General features: G+C 43.9%; 1 protein-coding gene across 19 annotated transcripts in view; it reads right to left on the minus strand.

The window, feature by feature from the left end:
• Positions 1-4,010: 4,010 nt before the first annotated feature.
• The window catches only part of MYO9A (myosin IXA), a 475,076-nt gene continuing 463,199 nt past the window's right edge, over positions 4,011-15,887 (minus strand). For 17 of the 19 annotated variants that reach the window (XM_065558506.1, XM_065558508.1, XM_024103989.3 and 14 more), the window contains 5 exons: positions 14,234-14,357; positions 12,837-12,890; positions 7,831-8,033; positions 6,276-6,418; positions 4,011-5,620 (listed from right to left, as the gene is read on the minus strand). In XM_065558506.1, the coding sequence (XP_065414578.1) occupies positions 5,145-5,620; positions 6,276-6,418; positions 7,831-8,033; positions 12,837-12,890; positions 14,234-14,357 (1,000 nt within the window). In that variant the 3' untranslated portion in view covers positions 4,011-5,144. The remainder of the gene's footprint in view (positions 5,621-6,275; positions 6,419-7,830; positions 8,034-12,836; positions 12,891-14,233; positions 14,358-15,887) is intronic. The other 2 variants (XM_065558507.1, XM_024103987.3) reach the window with 1 other exon arrangement.

Genomic DNA, 15,887 nt, shown 5'->3' on the forward strand with positions numbered 1-15,887 from the left:
GTCCTCCTGATCCCTGCCAATACTTGAAAGCCATGAGTCAAAGGAAAGTGAATCTGGAGAGGTTGAGAGCAACGTTTCCAAGTCAAACAAACCACATCAATCACTGTCATTCTTTGCTTTTTAATAGTTTTGTTCTTTAATAAGCTAGGGGTTATTTGTTCATAAAGTTGGTTTTGTACAGCCATACAGTATATATTTAAGAAATATTACACAAATTGCACTTTATACATATGACGGCCTTGTTCCAGAAGGAAAAAAAAACAACATTAATTAAAAAAAATTAAAGAAAACCTACTGACATGAAATGACAAAGTGCCAGTTGACTGCACAGTGGCATGCAATCTGGCTCTGTGAGTAAGAGAAATCCTTCTCCTTTATATAGTCTTTTTTCCTAAACAGGTAAAATATATAGAGCGTATGACACAGGATAATATATCCTTTTACAATACAGACTTTGCTTTTTAAATTTACACTCAGCATACTTATAAATTACTTTAAAAATTTCCATTACAAATAATAATAATTAATAATAATATGCAGCCCCTATCCTTTCCAGTGGTAAGTACATTCACTTGGTACAAGGAGTGTATCATATTGGAGAACCTACCGCTTACCTACTGCATGACAGGCCTGGAAGACAGGCATCAGGCTTAAACGTGGACGGGGAACGAAACAAAGAATTGGTCTATCCCGTGCCTGTGTTCAAAATAATAATTAAACAACGACAAAAACAGAACACACAGTCTGGACCCACTAGAACCTTTTCACTGTCTCCCCCTCCCCACTTCAAGACAAGATAAAAGGAAAGTGGTGGGTGGGAGGGTTCTGGCTGAAAAGAATGCTCTTGGATTGGAAGAAAGGAAAGCTAGGACACCCTGGAGTGTATCTGAAGCCTAGAGTTACTGTTGCAGAAGTGGATTCGTTGTGGAGGGTCAGAAACCCTGAGAACAGCAGAGGCGGGCGTGTCGAAAGCCATGTTTTCATTCAGGGCTTCCTGTGTGTATATCACCTTTTGAACCATACACATCTGATTTCTAATGGGAAGCTGTGTTCAGACTGTTTGGTGCTTAACATCTTAATTACAAGTGCTTATGTAATTCCTCTTCACCAACACCATGGGGGGGGGGGAAGGGGGGGAGGCGCGCGGGAGGGAAGGGACAGACAGACCGTTCCTTAATCTAAACTAAGCAGGGCTTGATAAATCAATGTTGGATCCCCTGATGCTTTTCCAGTATTAACAGTCTTCAGCTAATGTTAAATCTCACCCCTTGAGTGGAGGCAGCTATCCATAGCTCCTTGTGTATCCTCCACTCGACCCAACTGAAAAGGCTGTAACAGCGGTATGACTTGCAGCCTCTGCTATCATATATGGGCAGATGCATGCTGCTTCTGCAGGTGTGGACACTGTGGGGGGATCCCAAACTTAATTCCTTGCATGGCAATATTAAGTACGACACTGCAGGGGACAGCAACCTGGACCCCCTTTTGTGAAAACTTCATGATGTCCCTCCCCATCCTGACCCGTTGCTTCTGCAGAAATTTGTAGTTCAATAATCAACATTATTGAGGAATCCGCAAGTCAATGGGAGCAAAAACCTTCAGAAGAAGGTAAGTAGGAATAATCCCTGCTGAAAACTGAGCCCTGTCCTATTTCTAACGATTCCATCTGCAGAGCCATCAGAATAGGGATTCTCTCTCTATCAGATGATGATCCCAAAAGTAACTCTGCAAAAGTGGCTCCTTCATAAAGTATGCTCTGAATCAGTCTTGCAGAACCCAGTACAGCTTAAGAAAAGCAAGCTGTGTCCTATTCTGCCTGAAGGCAGCAAAAGTGCCAGCAGCATTCTGATTCCACATGGGAGATGATACACAGTGTGAAGCACAAAGAACACAGCCTGATTTTGAAATAACAGGTTGAACCCACTGTGCTGGCAGTTCGACAGCTTGTGCTTGGACTTTTAAACACAGCAAATTCCCATATGAAAATCACTGAAAGAACAATATGAATCCACTGAGAGGAGATTTTTACAGAGTGACTTTTCTTATCTTGAAATGCAGTTATGGTTTTTTTTAAACAAAGGCTATGTAAAAACGGCACATCCTTCCTCAACAAATCTGCTCTCTGCGAGTATTCAGTCTCCTCTGACTCTACTGACTAAATATAAGTTTTGACTCCTTTAGACTACAAGCTGTGCAGAGCCAACCCACTCTAAGGTTGTATGCACTGAAATCTCTTCTGGCTTGTGCACCATCAGAATGGTTAACTAAGTTCTAGTTGCAAAATCTGTAGTTAGCTGGTCTGTATTCATGTTTAAAACTTTATTTTTAAAGTTAAAAATTTATTACTCTGCATGGCATCAGTTCATTTAATTCCAGTTGAAACAACAGCCTATTCTATCCACTTCATATACATTTTTTGGGTAATCTTATAATTGGCTTCTGAAGGGTTTGGGTGCCCTGGAGCGTTTCCTTAGTTACTTTCCACCTTCATAACCACCACCCACCTTGCCAGGGGTTTCTTGGTTCATCTGTAAAACGGCTAGAGACCTATTAAATTAGCAACTTTAGAACTAAAGAGTTTGGCATAATTAAATCCACGGAGGTCAAAGCAGGAACTGTAAATCCCTGTCCCTGCTCCATGTCATCGCCACTCTGGTAAAAGTGGCCTAAATTACATTTTTTTCACTGCCAAAAAAATAATAATAATAAATAAATAAAAAATCCCTTTAAAGAAATGCAGGTTCAACCAGCCGAGGAACATGCCAAAGTATTGCTCCCCCACCAGTGAAGTCCGAGAGGAAGGAATCATTAAACCTACTACTATTACAGGCCACTCCAGCAGACTGACTCATCCCCAGGGTGCTCACCCATGTACGAAACCAGGTGTCCCATTGTCCACAACAGCTGCAAGTTCAGGAAGGGCCTTTCTGAACTGAGATATACTGTTGTGAAGCCAGGATGCGGACTTGGTTCTGTACTGGAATGCTACTGAAGGGAGGCAAGGGAAGGGGTTACTGGGAGTTGCATGATACTTCTAGTTCCATATTATGGAGGTAAAATAACAACCATTACCCAGCAATATTATGAAATGCAAATGTCTTTTCCCGTTACTTTTGGTTGCTAGAGAGACAGGGGTCAGGTACACAAACCAGTGCTGCTATTCTGACACTGCTGTTCTAGATTTCTGATTAGGAGGATCAAGGTTAGAACCACATTTGGCTTCAGAACATTACCCAGTACAGAACTAGCAGGTTAACTTGCAGGTCCAATCCAGCATTTATTCAGCTAATTGTTCTAACTCGGGTCCTGAAGCCCCTTCTAATCAACTCCTCCTCTCAGCATCAGCAAATTCCTGGCTGCTTAGGGAAATGGACTGGCATCTGTAATTTCTCTGAATGATGCTCTGGGATTGCTGGTCTTCATCCATGTGACCGTGGATGCAGACTAACACGTAGGGACATCCCCATAAAGTTCCAAGTCACTAAGTGACCTCCTGGACTACTGCCTCTAAGCTTACTAATTAGATTCCTACAAATCTGTTTTTTTAAAAGTGTTACAGCAACATCTGTGCAGGTGGCAAGTCACAGGATGACATCATGAATGACAAATCTAGCCTTGATCTGACAGAATGACACTGCTCGTCTTACTCTAAAGAGATCTAGTGAGAACTTTTTAAGCAAACATTTGTCACATACTTGCCTTGACGAAGGTGTCACATTTACAGCGAGAGGTGCACATGCATCAGCTTCTCACATGTTCTAAGCAGTTTAGGCAGGTTGCTAATCTCACAAATGTTCAGTGAGCTGAGACATGGTGAATGGTGATGCACTATGGTGAAAAATGGTGCCATTTCTTTCCCTGCAATAATCTTAGGGGCTAATTCTACCTTCCCTCACTTCTCCCTTTCTTTTCCTGGCAAAAACATTCCATGTAGGGGGAAAATAAAAACCTTTAAAATATATATACAGTGAACTTCAGTAACCAGGATATTAACAAAAAGTAGTCCTTGATTTTTTTTTCTTTTTGCTTTTAATACTGATGATCTGAGAAAAGGGGAGAAAGTTGGTTAGGTCACATTTTAAAAACAGATTACTCTGGGAAAATTTCCTTAACACTTTTCCATGCATTTCCTTTTGATTTAACAATGCAATTAAAATAGTGCTGTTTTGTCTGCATGAGTTTGCTGCTTGGCTGAGAAGTTCCTGTCCTTCACTGGAACTGTTAACCATTGTTCACTTGGGTCAGTGTATACAAGTAGGCAGCACTGCAGGGTTGTGATGTGGCTGTAAATATTTTAGGTTTATATTTCTAAAGGTTCCTTTGTTTTTTAGAAATGCTTCTTTGTGCCTCGATCACAGGATTAGTTATGGCTATTGAAAATTCGGCACAAGTATTTGGCTTGAACTAACCAGGAGTCAAACTGGCATTAGTTTTCCTGACAACAACAACAACAAAAATAAAAATCACTCTCTTTTCATTGCAGGTCTGTGTGGTGGGAGTTTTGAGACATGCTCTGATTGTTTGAATGGAAATGATAGCTTTTTATTATCACCTGACAACAACATGGAGTGCATTATAAATAGCTCTGAACAAAGGGCTTGGTCTACTCTTTGCTGTGGTTCCTTGTAAGGAGGAGTTTATGCTTCATCCCAGCACAAACACACAGTCTGCAGCTTTCACATCAAGGTCAAGACAGGCGTGGACCAGCTCCCCAAACTCCAAGATCCTGTTGGCGTTACCTGGCGGCTTGATTTTCCCTCTCCCCATTTCCTCTGCTCAGAAAGAGAAAGCCAGGGGCTGATGGGAAGTAAAAGAGAGCTCACCAGCAATTCTTCCCCCAATTTATTTTCTTTTGTTCTGAGTCCCCAGTCAGAAAAACCTGGCAGGTTTTGAGTTCCAAAATATTAAAAAGAGCTAAGGCCACTGCTGAAACTGTCCCCAACAGGCTTTTGTTAAGAGTTAGTCTCCTGCTCCCTGTAGCACTGGCAATGCAAGGTTGGAAGCCCAAGCAATTAGTGAATAAATGCTTTGCATGGGCAGCTGGCAGCAACTCTACAATGGTGGCGGTGATGATGGGGGGGAAGATACCAAAGGTGAGATGCTATCACTTGTCTGCAACAATGATGAGATTTGGGGCAACTGGTTCACACCATAAACTCATTGTTCCCAAAAAGCACCAGCTGCTGGGTGCTGCTGCAGTCTGCTTCAGTGTTTCTTTTCCGGCCTGCCCCAGCTGTCCCCTCTGGGAGCTCTTTGGTTTTCTGGGGTGAGTTTTTCACATTCTTCAGCTTCTGTTTGCCTTTCTCAGGGCTGAACGTCCCTCTGCTGGTGAACTGGGGCCTGTCATCCAGACCCCTAAGCTGCCCTGGTAACCCTTCAAGTCCCAACCTCTGCTCAGTGATATTGCCAGGAGCAACTGCTCGATAGAAGGGTGACTTGGAGTACATTTGGAATCGTTTCCTAGTCACATGAGGTAAGCAGGACGAGGAGGATGAAGACGGAGAAGAAACCGAAGAATCCACTGAGTCCAGAGAGTCTTGCTGCTTCCTCGGGTGCCTTCGCGACCTGCTCGTGGATTCAATCTTGACAGGCCTCAGCGAACTAAGTGCTAAACTTCTCTCTGATAGAAAGAGAGGGGAGGGGAATGAGAACAGATACACACAAGGCTGCATATACAGTTATGCATTTCCATGTAACTCTTACTATCTGAGAGTGAATTTGCTGGGCATATCAGGGGGAACATATGTAATTAAACTGGAAAAGAGAAGTGACCAACCCATGGTGCCTACAGGTTAACATGTGAAATGGTTACCCACAGTGTCTGGGACAACCAGGGGTCTGACATGATTTCAGGCACAAAATGATTACATGATTTGCTGAAGTCCATTCACAAGTCAGTAGCAAAGCTAGGTCTCTCATGCCTGTGTTTTAATCAACAGACTATGCTCCCTCTAGGGTGAAGATGGAGGGTGTCCCAGGCAGGGAATGCCACCTCCCAAGCAAATGCTTTAGCCCACTCTAGGATTAGGCTGCTCACAATTCTATGATTTGGGACTGGAGGAGTCTCAGCTGGGTTGTGGGACAGAGTTTGCACACGCATGAGTAGGACATGCAGTGCCGCTGCAGCACAGACTGGGAAGAAAGGGGGGGGGGGGGAAGTCTAAGAACCAGTCTAAAGCTTGAAGTGCTGATGCTGTTGCATGTATCAGTAGGCCCAGTTTTGCTGCACTGAATCAGTCTAGTAAGAAAACCTGTCAGAAGAGGACTGTGATTACCCGATCGATCAGAGATAGCCCCTTCAGAGTCAAAGTTCAAATTTTCGGAGCTATCCGCAGTGCCAATGGAAGCTTCAGACTCAAGGGTTTCATCATCAGAGGCTCGGGGCTCCAGTGCAAGCATCTCAAAAGTCAGCTCCTCCCTGCAGAAAAGAACCCTAGTTGGTGAACCAGGACAAAGGTGGAGAGGAAGTAAACCAGTGCTGTGTAAGCAGGGAGACCCAGAAGGGCACTGGCTGGAGAGCTCGAGAGAGGCCGTGAAAACACAGTGTCAGGAACAGAACAACAACAAACAAAGTTCAGAACCAAACACAGATATTGGGGTATCACAGTGGGAGGAAAGTGCAAGTGTCAGAGCTGGAGTCTACACTGGAATTAGTCCACCAGTGGTCATGGAGGCTTCCATTAGAGGAACCATCAGCAAGAACATCCCAGCTAATCCAAGTGCTGTGGCTGGACGTCTGTCAAGAGGCAGCTTCTCAGCCAGCCCGTCCCCAGACCAGCACTTTAATGGTCATCACCAGCACCTTGAACTGCACCATTGTTGAGGCGAACAAAATGGCATCACAGCAGTCTGGCTTGGGGGTGACAAAGGCAAGGATGAGCCCTGCAAGGTCCACATTAGAGAAGATCAATCTCAGACTCCTGGCCAGAATCTAACAAGGCCCCAAGGCTGGAGAGCCAAGTTAGCAAGGGGGAAGGGCTGTACACCCTCAACAGCTGATGCAGACAAAGTCTATGATCATTACTCTGAGTGCTGCTGCCTGCCAGCTAGCATCTCTCCCACTGCATCTGGGCTGTCTTTCACCCAGATCCAGATCAGTCAGACAGCAGCAGTAACAAGGTTGTAGAATCTCCATTAGAGGAGAAGGAATCAGACTGAGGTCGCCGCAGCTCAGAATGTTTCACCATCTCCCCTAGTGGCTCCCCACACACACTGGGCAGGAAGGGTGACCGGATGGAATCCTGACAGAAGTGTATGTCAGGGCTCTTCAGGAAGAAGAGCATTTACTTAGCATTAGCCTCTGGCTTCTCCTGCATAGAAAGGAATGAAACCAAGGGCTACACTGCCAATTCCAGTCAGTTCAACAATACTTCACATTCAACTAAAGGAACCACCGCTGATCTTCTAATGATCAGCATGGACACATCACCTTTCCCCATTGCTAACTGACATCCATGTAGTCTCTATTCCATACCAGTTCTAAAACTCTTTTTCTGGCAATGTGCCTCAATCTTGACCTGCAATTCCGCGCAAATGCACCCCTATCCTTCAGCACAAATGCACCTCAATCCCGACCTGCAACACGACTTGCCTTCAGTTTTGGGTCCCCTTCATAATATTGCTGATGCACCTCACCCTGATGTGCAGACATTGCTAATCGTACAAATGTTGTGAAGTGGAGAACATTTTTCAACAGGTATCAGAGTGGGACCAAATTTGTGTTCACCTGTGGCTCTAAGAGGATCTGAATTTAAGATTCCAGATTCCCAACATTAATTGTCCACCTCTGGAGCACTGAGCCCTTCCACCCCTCCATTCCCTGTGACTCACTTTTCCTTCTGCAAGCTCTCGATCTGCTCAGTCAGCACCCTCTCCTCTTGCTGCATAGCTGCCTGCTGCTGATCTGTGACATCCATCTCCATTGCCTCCTCACTACTCATGGTCTCTTCAGAAACATCAGACACGGAGGGTAATCGCACTGAAACAGGAGATGTTGGACTGGGGAAAGTTCCACGCCTTAGACGTCCTTTTCCCTGCAGGTAAAAACCCAAATCAACAAACTTCATGCCATTATCCCCAAACCTTGCAGGCATGTCATGGTACATTTTAGACTGACAGTGTTCTTCCCCCCTTTATCTCCAGTACCAAGAATGGAGGAAACAACTTCAGCAACAAGTGCTTAGCACATGTACACAGTCCACAACACCAGTTACAATGCATGACAATCAAGGACATCTCAAAGCTCACAGCAGGCTGGCTGGGGGGACATAAATGTTTTGTGTGTTCAGAAAAGGACAGATGAAACTTTTTAGTGACATGCACATCGGACTTCCAAAGTCAAAGACAACAGAATGTATTTTTACAAGCCCAGGCTGTAAGACGGGAAGCCTTCAGTCTGCCAAATCACAATGCTGGCTCGGGGTGAGAACATCCTGAACATTGTACACAAAACGTTGGCGTGCACAGTCCTAAACCATCCCATTCTTTGCGAAAAACAATCCCACTATGCACACAAAACGATACGGATAACACTATCCAATGCGAACATTCAGCTTAGCGCGCTGGGGAGTTGCTCTCCGTACACAACAAACACTAGGGAGCTCAAATGATGCTAAGTGCAAAAGCCAGCTACAAAACCATGGCTGTACTTTTAGTCCTCGCACTGTCTGTGGAAATGAGAGGTCCAATATTAAAGTAAGCAGAGAGGCCAGTTAAAGCACACACTAGCTCCTTACATCAGGAAAAGGGAATGAGGAGGCAGAGGTGCCACTGTGAAACAAGGTAAGGGGAAAGATGGCAGAGCAGTGAAACTGTTCAAGAGAAAATCTCTAAGCATCCTTCAGAGCTATGAATAACTACTAGACTGCTGATCAAGCAGTGTACAACTCCAGCCGACTGGGTAACTATTCTGATATGAAGTAAGCAGAGACGCTATTATTTCAACTTATAATAGTTTGAAAACTGCCAGCTAGTTATGTAAGATGATTCTTCCTTGCTGTAATTTTTGGGAGGAATTTTCAAAAGTAGGTAAGAGACTTCAGAGCAGAAGTCCTATGGATTTGCAATGAGACCTGTATTCCTAAATCAACTTAATTTCTTTGGAAAGCCCAACCTAGTGAGTAAGCTTAGTATCTTCAGATCTTCACAGACTCACTCAGTGCACTGTAACTCACATTACAGCTGCTGGCTCATTATATTAACTACTACTTGATCAGCAGCCCAGTATATAAATACCCCCACTTTCAATATTAGAACATTAACTGCAATGTTCTGTTAATTCCTATGGGATCATAAATGTTACTATGGTATGTTTGGTGTCTTCCATTAGTGTGGGAATTACTGTGCCAATCTTCACACCCCATATACTGAAGATGCTGCAGTTTTGCATGCATGACTCATGTGAGCCAGTGGTTTCTTCCCCTACCAGGACTGGAACGCCAATCCATTGAAAAGGAATGAGGAAAAAAGAGTAACAAAGATATTGTATGTAGAGCTGGGCTATATTTTACCTTTCCTAGTATCAGATGCCTCGGTTTGCCTCATGGGGACAGAGAAATAACAGGTTTCTTTGGACATAAGACACAATGAAGAGACTAATCTCCTCTCAGTTCCACGTGAATATGGGAACTTTTACCATTATGAGAAACACTTTGCATTTCACTCTTCGGATTCATAGAGTTTTAGGGCAGAAGGGATCATTAAGTCTGACCTTTTGTATAAAACAAGACACTACATTTCACCCACTTATCTCTGTATTGAGTCCAGTAACATGTGTTTCGCTAGAGCATCTCTTCCAGAAAGACAACCTAGTCTTGGTTTGAAGACATCAAATGCTGGAGAATTTAACACATCCCTTGGTAGTTTGTTCTAATGGTTAATCACTCTTACTGTTAGCAAAAATATGCCTTATTTCTCATTTTAATTTGTTTGACTTCAGCTTCTGGTCATTGTTTTTTGTTCTGCCTTTCTCTGCTAGATTAAAGAGCCCTTCAATTCCGGGGATTTTCTCCCCATAAATATATACAATCAAGTCACCTATTGATCTTCTTGATAAACTAAACAGATTTTGCTCCAAGTCTCTTTGTAATGGTTCCTCCCTTATGCTCTGAAAGCAAAAAAAAACACTGTTTTGAACGAGAATGTGGGGAGAGGTATTTTTTTTCCTAAGTGCTGCACAGGCTTTGAGTTGTCCAAATCTCATTCATGTCAATACAAATTGTACTGCTAGAACTTCAGATACTGCTTTGTCCCACTTAATGATTCCTGAATCTACAGAATCTGGTGCTCCAATTACAAACCCAGGGCCTTTCCCTACACACTGCACTTTCTGCTGCTCATCATGTATTTTGGGGATAGAGTGAGCAGATCCAGATGGGATGTTGCAGACTCTTTTTTTATTCCCCCACTTCACTTTTGAGTTGGATGTCAGATTGGGGCATTTTGTTGTATTTGTCATTTCTAAGACATGGGAAGTGACTATTCCGATCTACTCATCACTGGTGAGGCCTCATCTGGAGTACTGTGTCCAGTTCTGGGGACCACACTTTAGGAAACATATGGGCAAATTGGAGAGATTCCAGAGAGCTAGAAAAACGATAAGAGGTTTAGAAAACATGACCTGTGATGAAAGGTTGGGCATGTTTAGTCTACAGAGAAGAAGGCTGAGAGGGGAGATAACAGTCTTGGTTGTTATAATGAGATGGTGATCAATTGTTCTCCATGTTCACTGGGTCTTGGACAAGAAGTTATTGGCTTAGTCAGCAGCAAGGGAGATTGAGGTAAGATATTAGAAAAACTTTACGACTTTAAGGATGGCTAAGCACGGCACAGGTTAGCTAGGGAGGTTGTGGAATCCCTGAAATTGGGGTTCTTAAGAACAGTTTGGACAAACATCGGTCAGGGATAGTCTAGGTTTACTTGGTCCTGTCTCAGTGTGGGGAGATGACCTCTTGAAGTTCCATCTAGCCCTACATTTCCATGATTCTATGATATTCTCTAGCAGCAGAGCAACCTGCTCTGTGGTTGGGGCCAATGCTGTTCCAAGGTTAGCCTCCAGGAGAGGCTCAACTACCATCGGGGCATCATATCACCTCAATTCTGAAGACAAAGAATCACCACCTGTCCCCATTTGCAAAGGTAGAAACAGTCCCAGTAGTCACCCTTGACCCATATTCCACCCATGCCACAAGGCATTTTTTTTTAAAACAGTGAGGGTGATTAACCATTGGAACAAACTACCGAGGGATGTGGTAAATTCTCCAGCATTTGATGTCTTCAAAACAAAAGTGGGATGCCTTTCTGGAAGAGATTCTCTAGGGTAAAAGTTACTTTAACTATATCATGTACATTAATGCTACTGATGGAGAAAGTCAAAAGCTAAAAGCTTTGTAGTCAACATAAGTGTGCCTTGGCTTAATGCCTCTGTTATTCACCTGAATCAATCTAGCACTTTGCTGGACCCATCTGAGAAAGGCAAAGGACACAGCTGCTCTTTAATGTGTGTGTGTTTTAAAGATGGATAGCACAATACAGGCTCCTACAGACAGACCCTTAATGAGAATGCTGCAGCACAGACACGAACATGAATGAAGGAATTGCAGAATACATCGACCAACACAAGAAATTAATGGCAGCATAGCTCAGATTCTGATCTTCTAATCAGTCCCCAAATGCTTGGCACTGCTAAGTATGTAAAAGGGCGAGGAGATACTGTGGCTGTGAGTAAACAGGTGAGTTGTCTTTCACGTTAAAGTACTGTTGCAAAGACTGCTCTCCTCATCCATCACAACGTGACCATCCTGCCAAGCAAGAGGCAGGAAGTAGCTGCTTCTGATGGGCTACAGACTGTAGCATGAGTGAGGAAAAAATAAAAGATCCATCAATTGGATCCATAAATTAAAAGCTGAAGGTTGGAAGTGCCAAGGTCTGAACATCACGGTGCATTTGGCTTCAGGTGTAGGGAGGGGCGAGAGGAAAAGTGGGGCCTCTTTTCCTGCTCAGTTCTCCTAGATTGCTCCTAGCGCTGCACTACCCTGCTTTAGCCAGGCTGCATTAGCTGGGGCAGGCATCTGGGAGGCATCCATCCACTGTGGTGCGAAATGATGGCAGAACTGAAGCAGCTGGAACAACTCGGAGGGGTACTGTGTATAAACAGACACACATGAGTAAAGAAAGAGGTGTGAGGGAGGAAAGAGAAGGAAAAAGAAGGGCTTGGATGAAAACAGAGGGGAGGGAAGAAAAGAACAGAACTAGAGGTAAAGAGAAAATGAATGGAACGAGGAACACAATAGAAAGGACAAGAATGACAAAGCTGACTGAAGCAAGGTTAATTAGAGACTCAGGAGAGAACTCTGCAGCAAACAGAGGCCTCTGTTGGCTAAGTGATGAGGATTCCCCCAGCTATTTTCATTTGTTAGTGCTGATCCTCCACCCTCTCGGAGAAGGTTTGTGTGATTTGCCAGGTCAAATCACCCCTCCAAAGAGCAGCATGAGGAGCAGTGGCGTGACTAGGAGAGTGCACACAGACAGAGTACAAGAGCAGCCTTTGGAGAAGTGGACCAGTGAATTGCAGTAACCAACTGCAGTTGCTGAGGGCTATTTCATCAACCACTGGGCACCAGTTCCTACTCGTGCTCTAGCGCATCCTCCAGGACAGGGGGACCTTAGGGTGCTCCCTACTGAGAAAGAAATGAAAAGTCAGTCACTGAGGTGGGTCCTGCACAGGAATGAATGGGCAGAGTCAAACAAGGGCCTGTGGCATGGTGCTTGAATGAGCGGAGGGTTACACACAATGATGGGATGCAGCTGTCATGGAGTGCGATGCAATTAATACATACCGGGATTGAATTGCGGGTTATGCTCATAAATCTAACTGCAATTAGTACAGGTTTCTGGATTAGAGAGGACATGAAAAGGAAAGCAGAAGGTTAGAGTGCACATGCCATTGCCCCCTTAAAAGAACTTCTAGAGTCTTTTAATGTCATGAGTGAGTCAGCTCTCTGCGGCATCAGCAACAACGCACAGCTGAGCCACAAGCTTTGCAAAATAACTGCTGAAGCGCCTGTTTGGAGCAGATTTGGCTGCAATTCACAAAGCAGGATTCCTGATAGGACATGCCACAGGAGGATACTGAGTCTTTATAAATGGAGAGCCTGCTCTTCCTTTCAGCAGCACAGATCTGGGTTGACTGTCCTGTGATGAATCAGTCATTCTTTCTCATTCTATAAGCAGAACACAGCACACGAACAGCCTGTTGCTTGTTCGGCTTACAGTAAAGGGGGACACAGGTCGATTCAATTCCCAGACTCTGCCTCTCATTCATCTACCCAGTTGGGTGTGTGAAAGCTAAATGAGCTGGTATTCCAAACTCCCAGAAAGGCAGTGGGGGAAAAAGAAAGTGACCCTTTATAGTCAGCTCAGTTCAGTCCTCGCTGCTGAAGGCAGTACTAATGAAGTGACTTGCATACAGGGAGTCAAAGCAAGAGCTTGGTTAAGGGCAGCTTCACCCCAGATTCCCCCTGACGTTATGCGGGAGGGAAACAAGTGAAGGGTTTTAACACAGTGGGCAGTACCATACAGCAGGCCACTGTGGGATTAGGGGACTTTAGTGCAGGAGTGAGGAGGTCATAAACAGAGCCAGCAAAGAGTTGATTAACACAGGATAAATTAGTCCAAATTTGCAAAATATATCCCAAAAATGTACAAATGAGCCTGTGAAATCCAGAGACCACGTTTCTGTGGCACTTTCCTTTAGAACTCTTGACAGGCACCATTCCCATCTCCTTTGGTATAAATGTGTGGCTTGGGAAATGCAGGGAGCCAAGTGCAGGGCTGAGGTTCAGTCTCTCTGTTGGCCCTGGATATGAGGCTTTGGGAGGTGTAAGAGGCTAGGGAGACTGAAATAGGCAGGAGAAGATCAGGGGAGATTAGTCTGAGTGAAAAGGAGAGGAAAGAAAGGGGCTGGCTTATCAGTACCAAATTATTCTCTGACTTTCAATTTAGTACCATGCACATTCTTCTCAGTTACAACAGACACACTGAATAAACTATGCAAATACATAATAGCTGCACGGACACGAGATTCTCCTCTGAATTTTATGTAAAAAAAGGAAGTTATGATCAATAACATGGCTGGAGAGACCAGTCCTCCTAAAACAAAGGAAAGGTCTGCTCCATTTTTTCCTGACACAGGAACAGAACATACTACCAGCTCAACCCCCCTCCCAAATCTTACCATTGATCTGCGGATCAAAGACAGCCTGCTTTTTGCTTTGTTCTCAGCAAACTCCAGGCTGTTGATGTCCTTGAGACGAGCCCTGTATTTATTCATCTGCTCTACGACAATCAACTCCACACAGCTGCAAAAAGGAAAAAAGAAAGTGGTAAAATGGGAGCATAAAACTCTGGCTGTGTTTGAGCTGGCCATGTCGCCTAAGTACTAGAGCCCTACAATGGCAGAGAGGGGAAGGGACGTGTGCTCCAATTCTCTTGCTTCGTGGGCTGGAAACGAATGGTGTGGTTGAAATGCCCCAATGGTGGTAGGCAGGAGAGCTAAACTAGAGGAATAAAGGGAGGGCTCCCCAAGGGCTCCATCAGGGAAACAGGTCCTTCCCCTGGAAAGGAAAATACCCACCCAGGTTAGGAAAGCACAGCATGTTCAAATGAAAGGCTGAAAGAATGGCCATTTCTGCACTATCAATATCTATTTGTAGACACACACACTTGTGCTTGTTTGCATCCAAGCAGGTCAGGCAGTCGCATGGCAATGACAATGATTAGGTGTCTCGGGCAGATATTTTGTTTAATACCAACAGTATTGTTTTCTGGAAGAAATCCTTTTAGAGCAGTAATGATACAAGGCGGTGTATATGAGTCAAGTTACAAAGAAACATCTTCTTACAAGGAACCTTTAGAAGAGTGATTCAAAGTAATTTTCACATCTGTAGGCAGAAGAATTGCTTCTAGGAGAGAAGAATCATAGATTTGAAGGCCAGGCAGGACCATTATGTTCATGTAGTCTGGTCTCCCGCATAGAATATCATCAAATGATTCCTGCATCAACTATCCATCCTAGGTACTTATCTAACCCCCAGTGCCCTATTATTTGAGCTTCTCACAATCTAACATGTTTATTCTTAAAACTCCAGCTGAAGTCAAAAACATCCCCGTGGGGCTCCATTACAAACCCTTCCCACCCATTGGATGATGATTCCCTATTTACAATTACTTTGGAGATATCAGTTAGCCAATTTTCAATCCATTTAATATTTGCTGCACTGAATTTGTATGGTGTTAATTCTTTAATCAGGATGACCTGTGGTACTAAATCAAATGCCCGACTGGAATCTAAGTCTACGATATCAACGTGGTTACCTCTGCCAACCAAACCTGGCATCCAATCAATAACCGATATCAAGTATGTTTGATAAGACCTATTTTCCATAAAAAACTGTGTTGACTGGCACTAATTACACTGCCATCCTTCAATTCTTTACTGGTTACATTCCACATCAGCTTTCCCGTGATTTTGCCTGGGACTGATATTGAGCTAACTGGCCTATAGTTATCCATATCATCCTGTTAATCCTTTTTAGATACTCGCACATTAGCTTTTTGTACAGTCCTCTGGAACTTCCCCATTACTCCAGGATTTGTTAAATATCAACATCAATGGCTGAGAGAGCTCACTGTCCCGTTCTTTAAAAACTCCTGAGTGCAGGTTATCCAGTCCTGCAGTTTTTAAAAGGTTTAACTTTAGTAGCTGCTAGTTACTGATGGAATAGACAGTATTTCATTAAGGCGATTTATTTGCAAACCAGTGATGTGTTTGTAGCTGTCATTCTAGAGCACATTAAAGTGCATTACTCAGGGATCATTTGACTGTCCTG

This window comes from Chrysemys picta, chromosome 10 (assembly GCF_011386835.1).
Source record: "Chrysemys picta bellii isolate R12L10 chromosome 10, ASM1138683v2, whole genome shotgun sequence".
NCBI lineage: Eukaryota > Metazoa > Chordata > Testudines > Emydidae > Chrysemys > Chrysemys picta.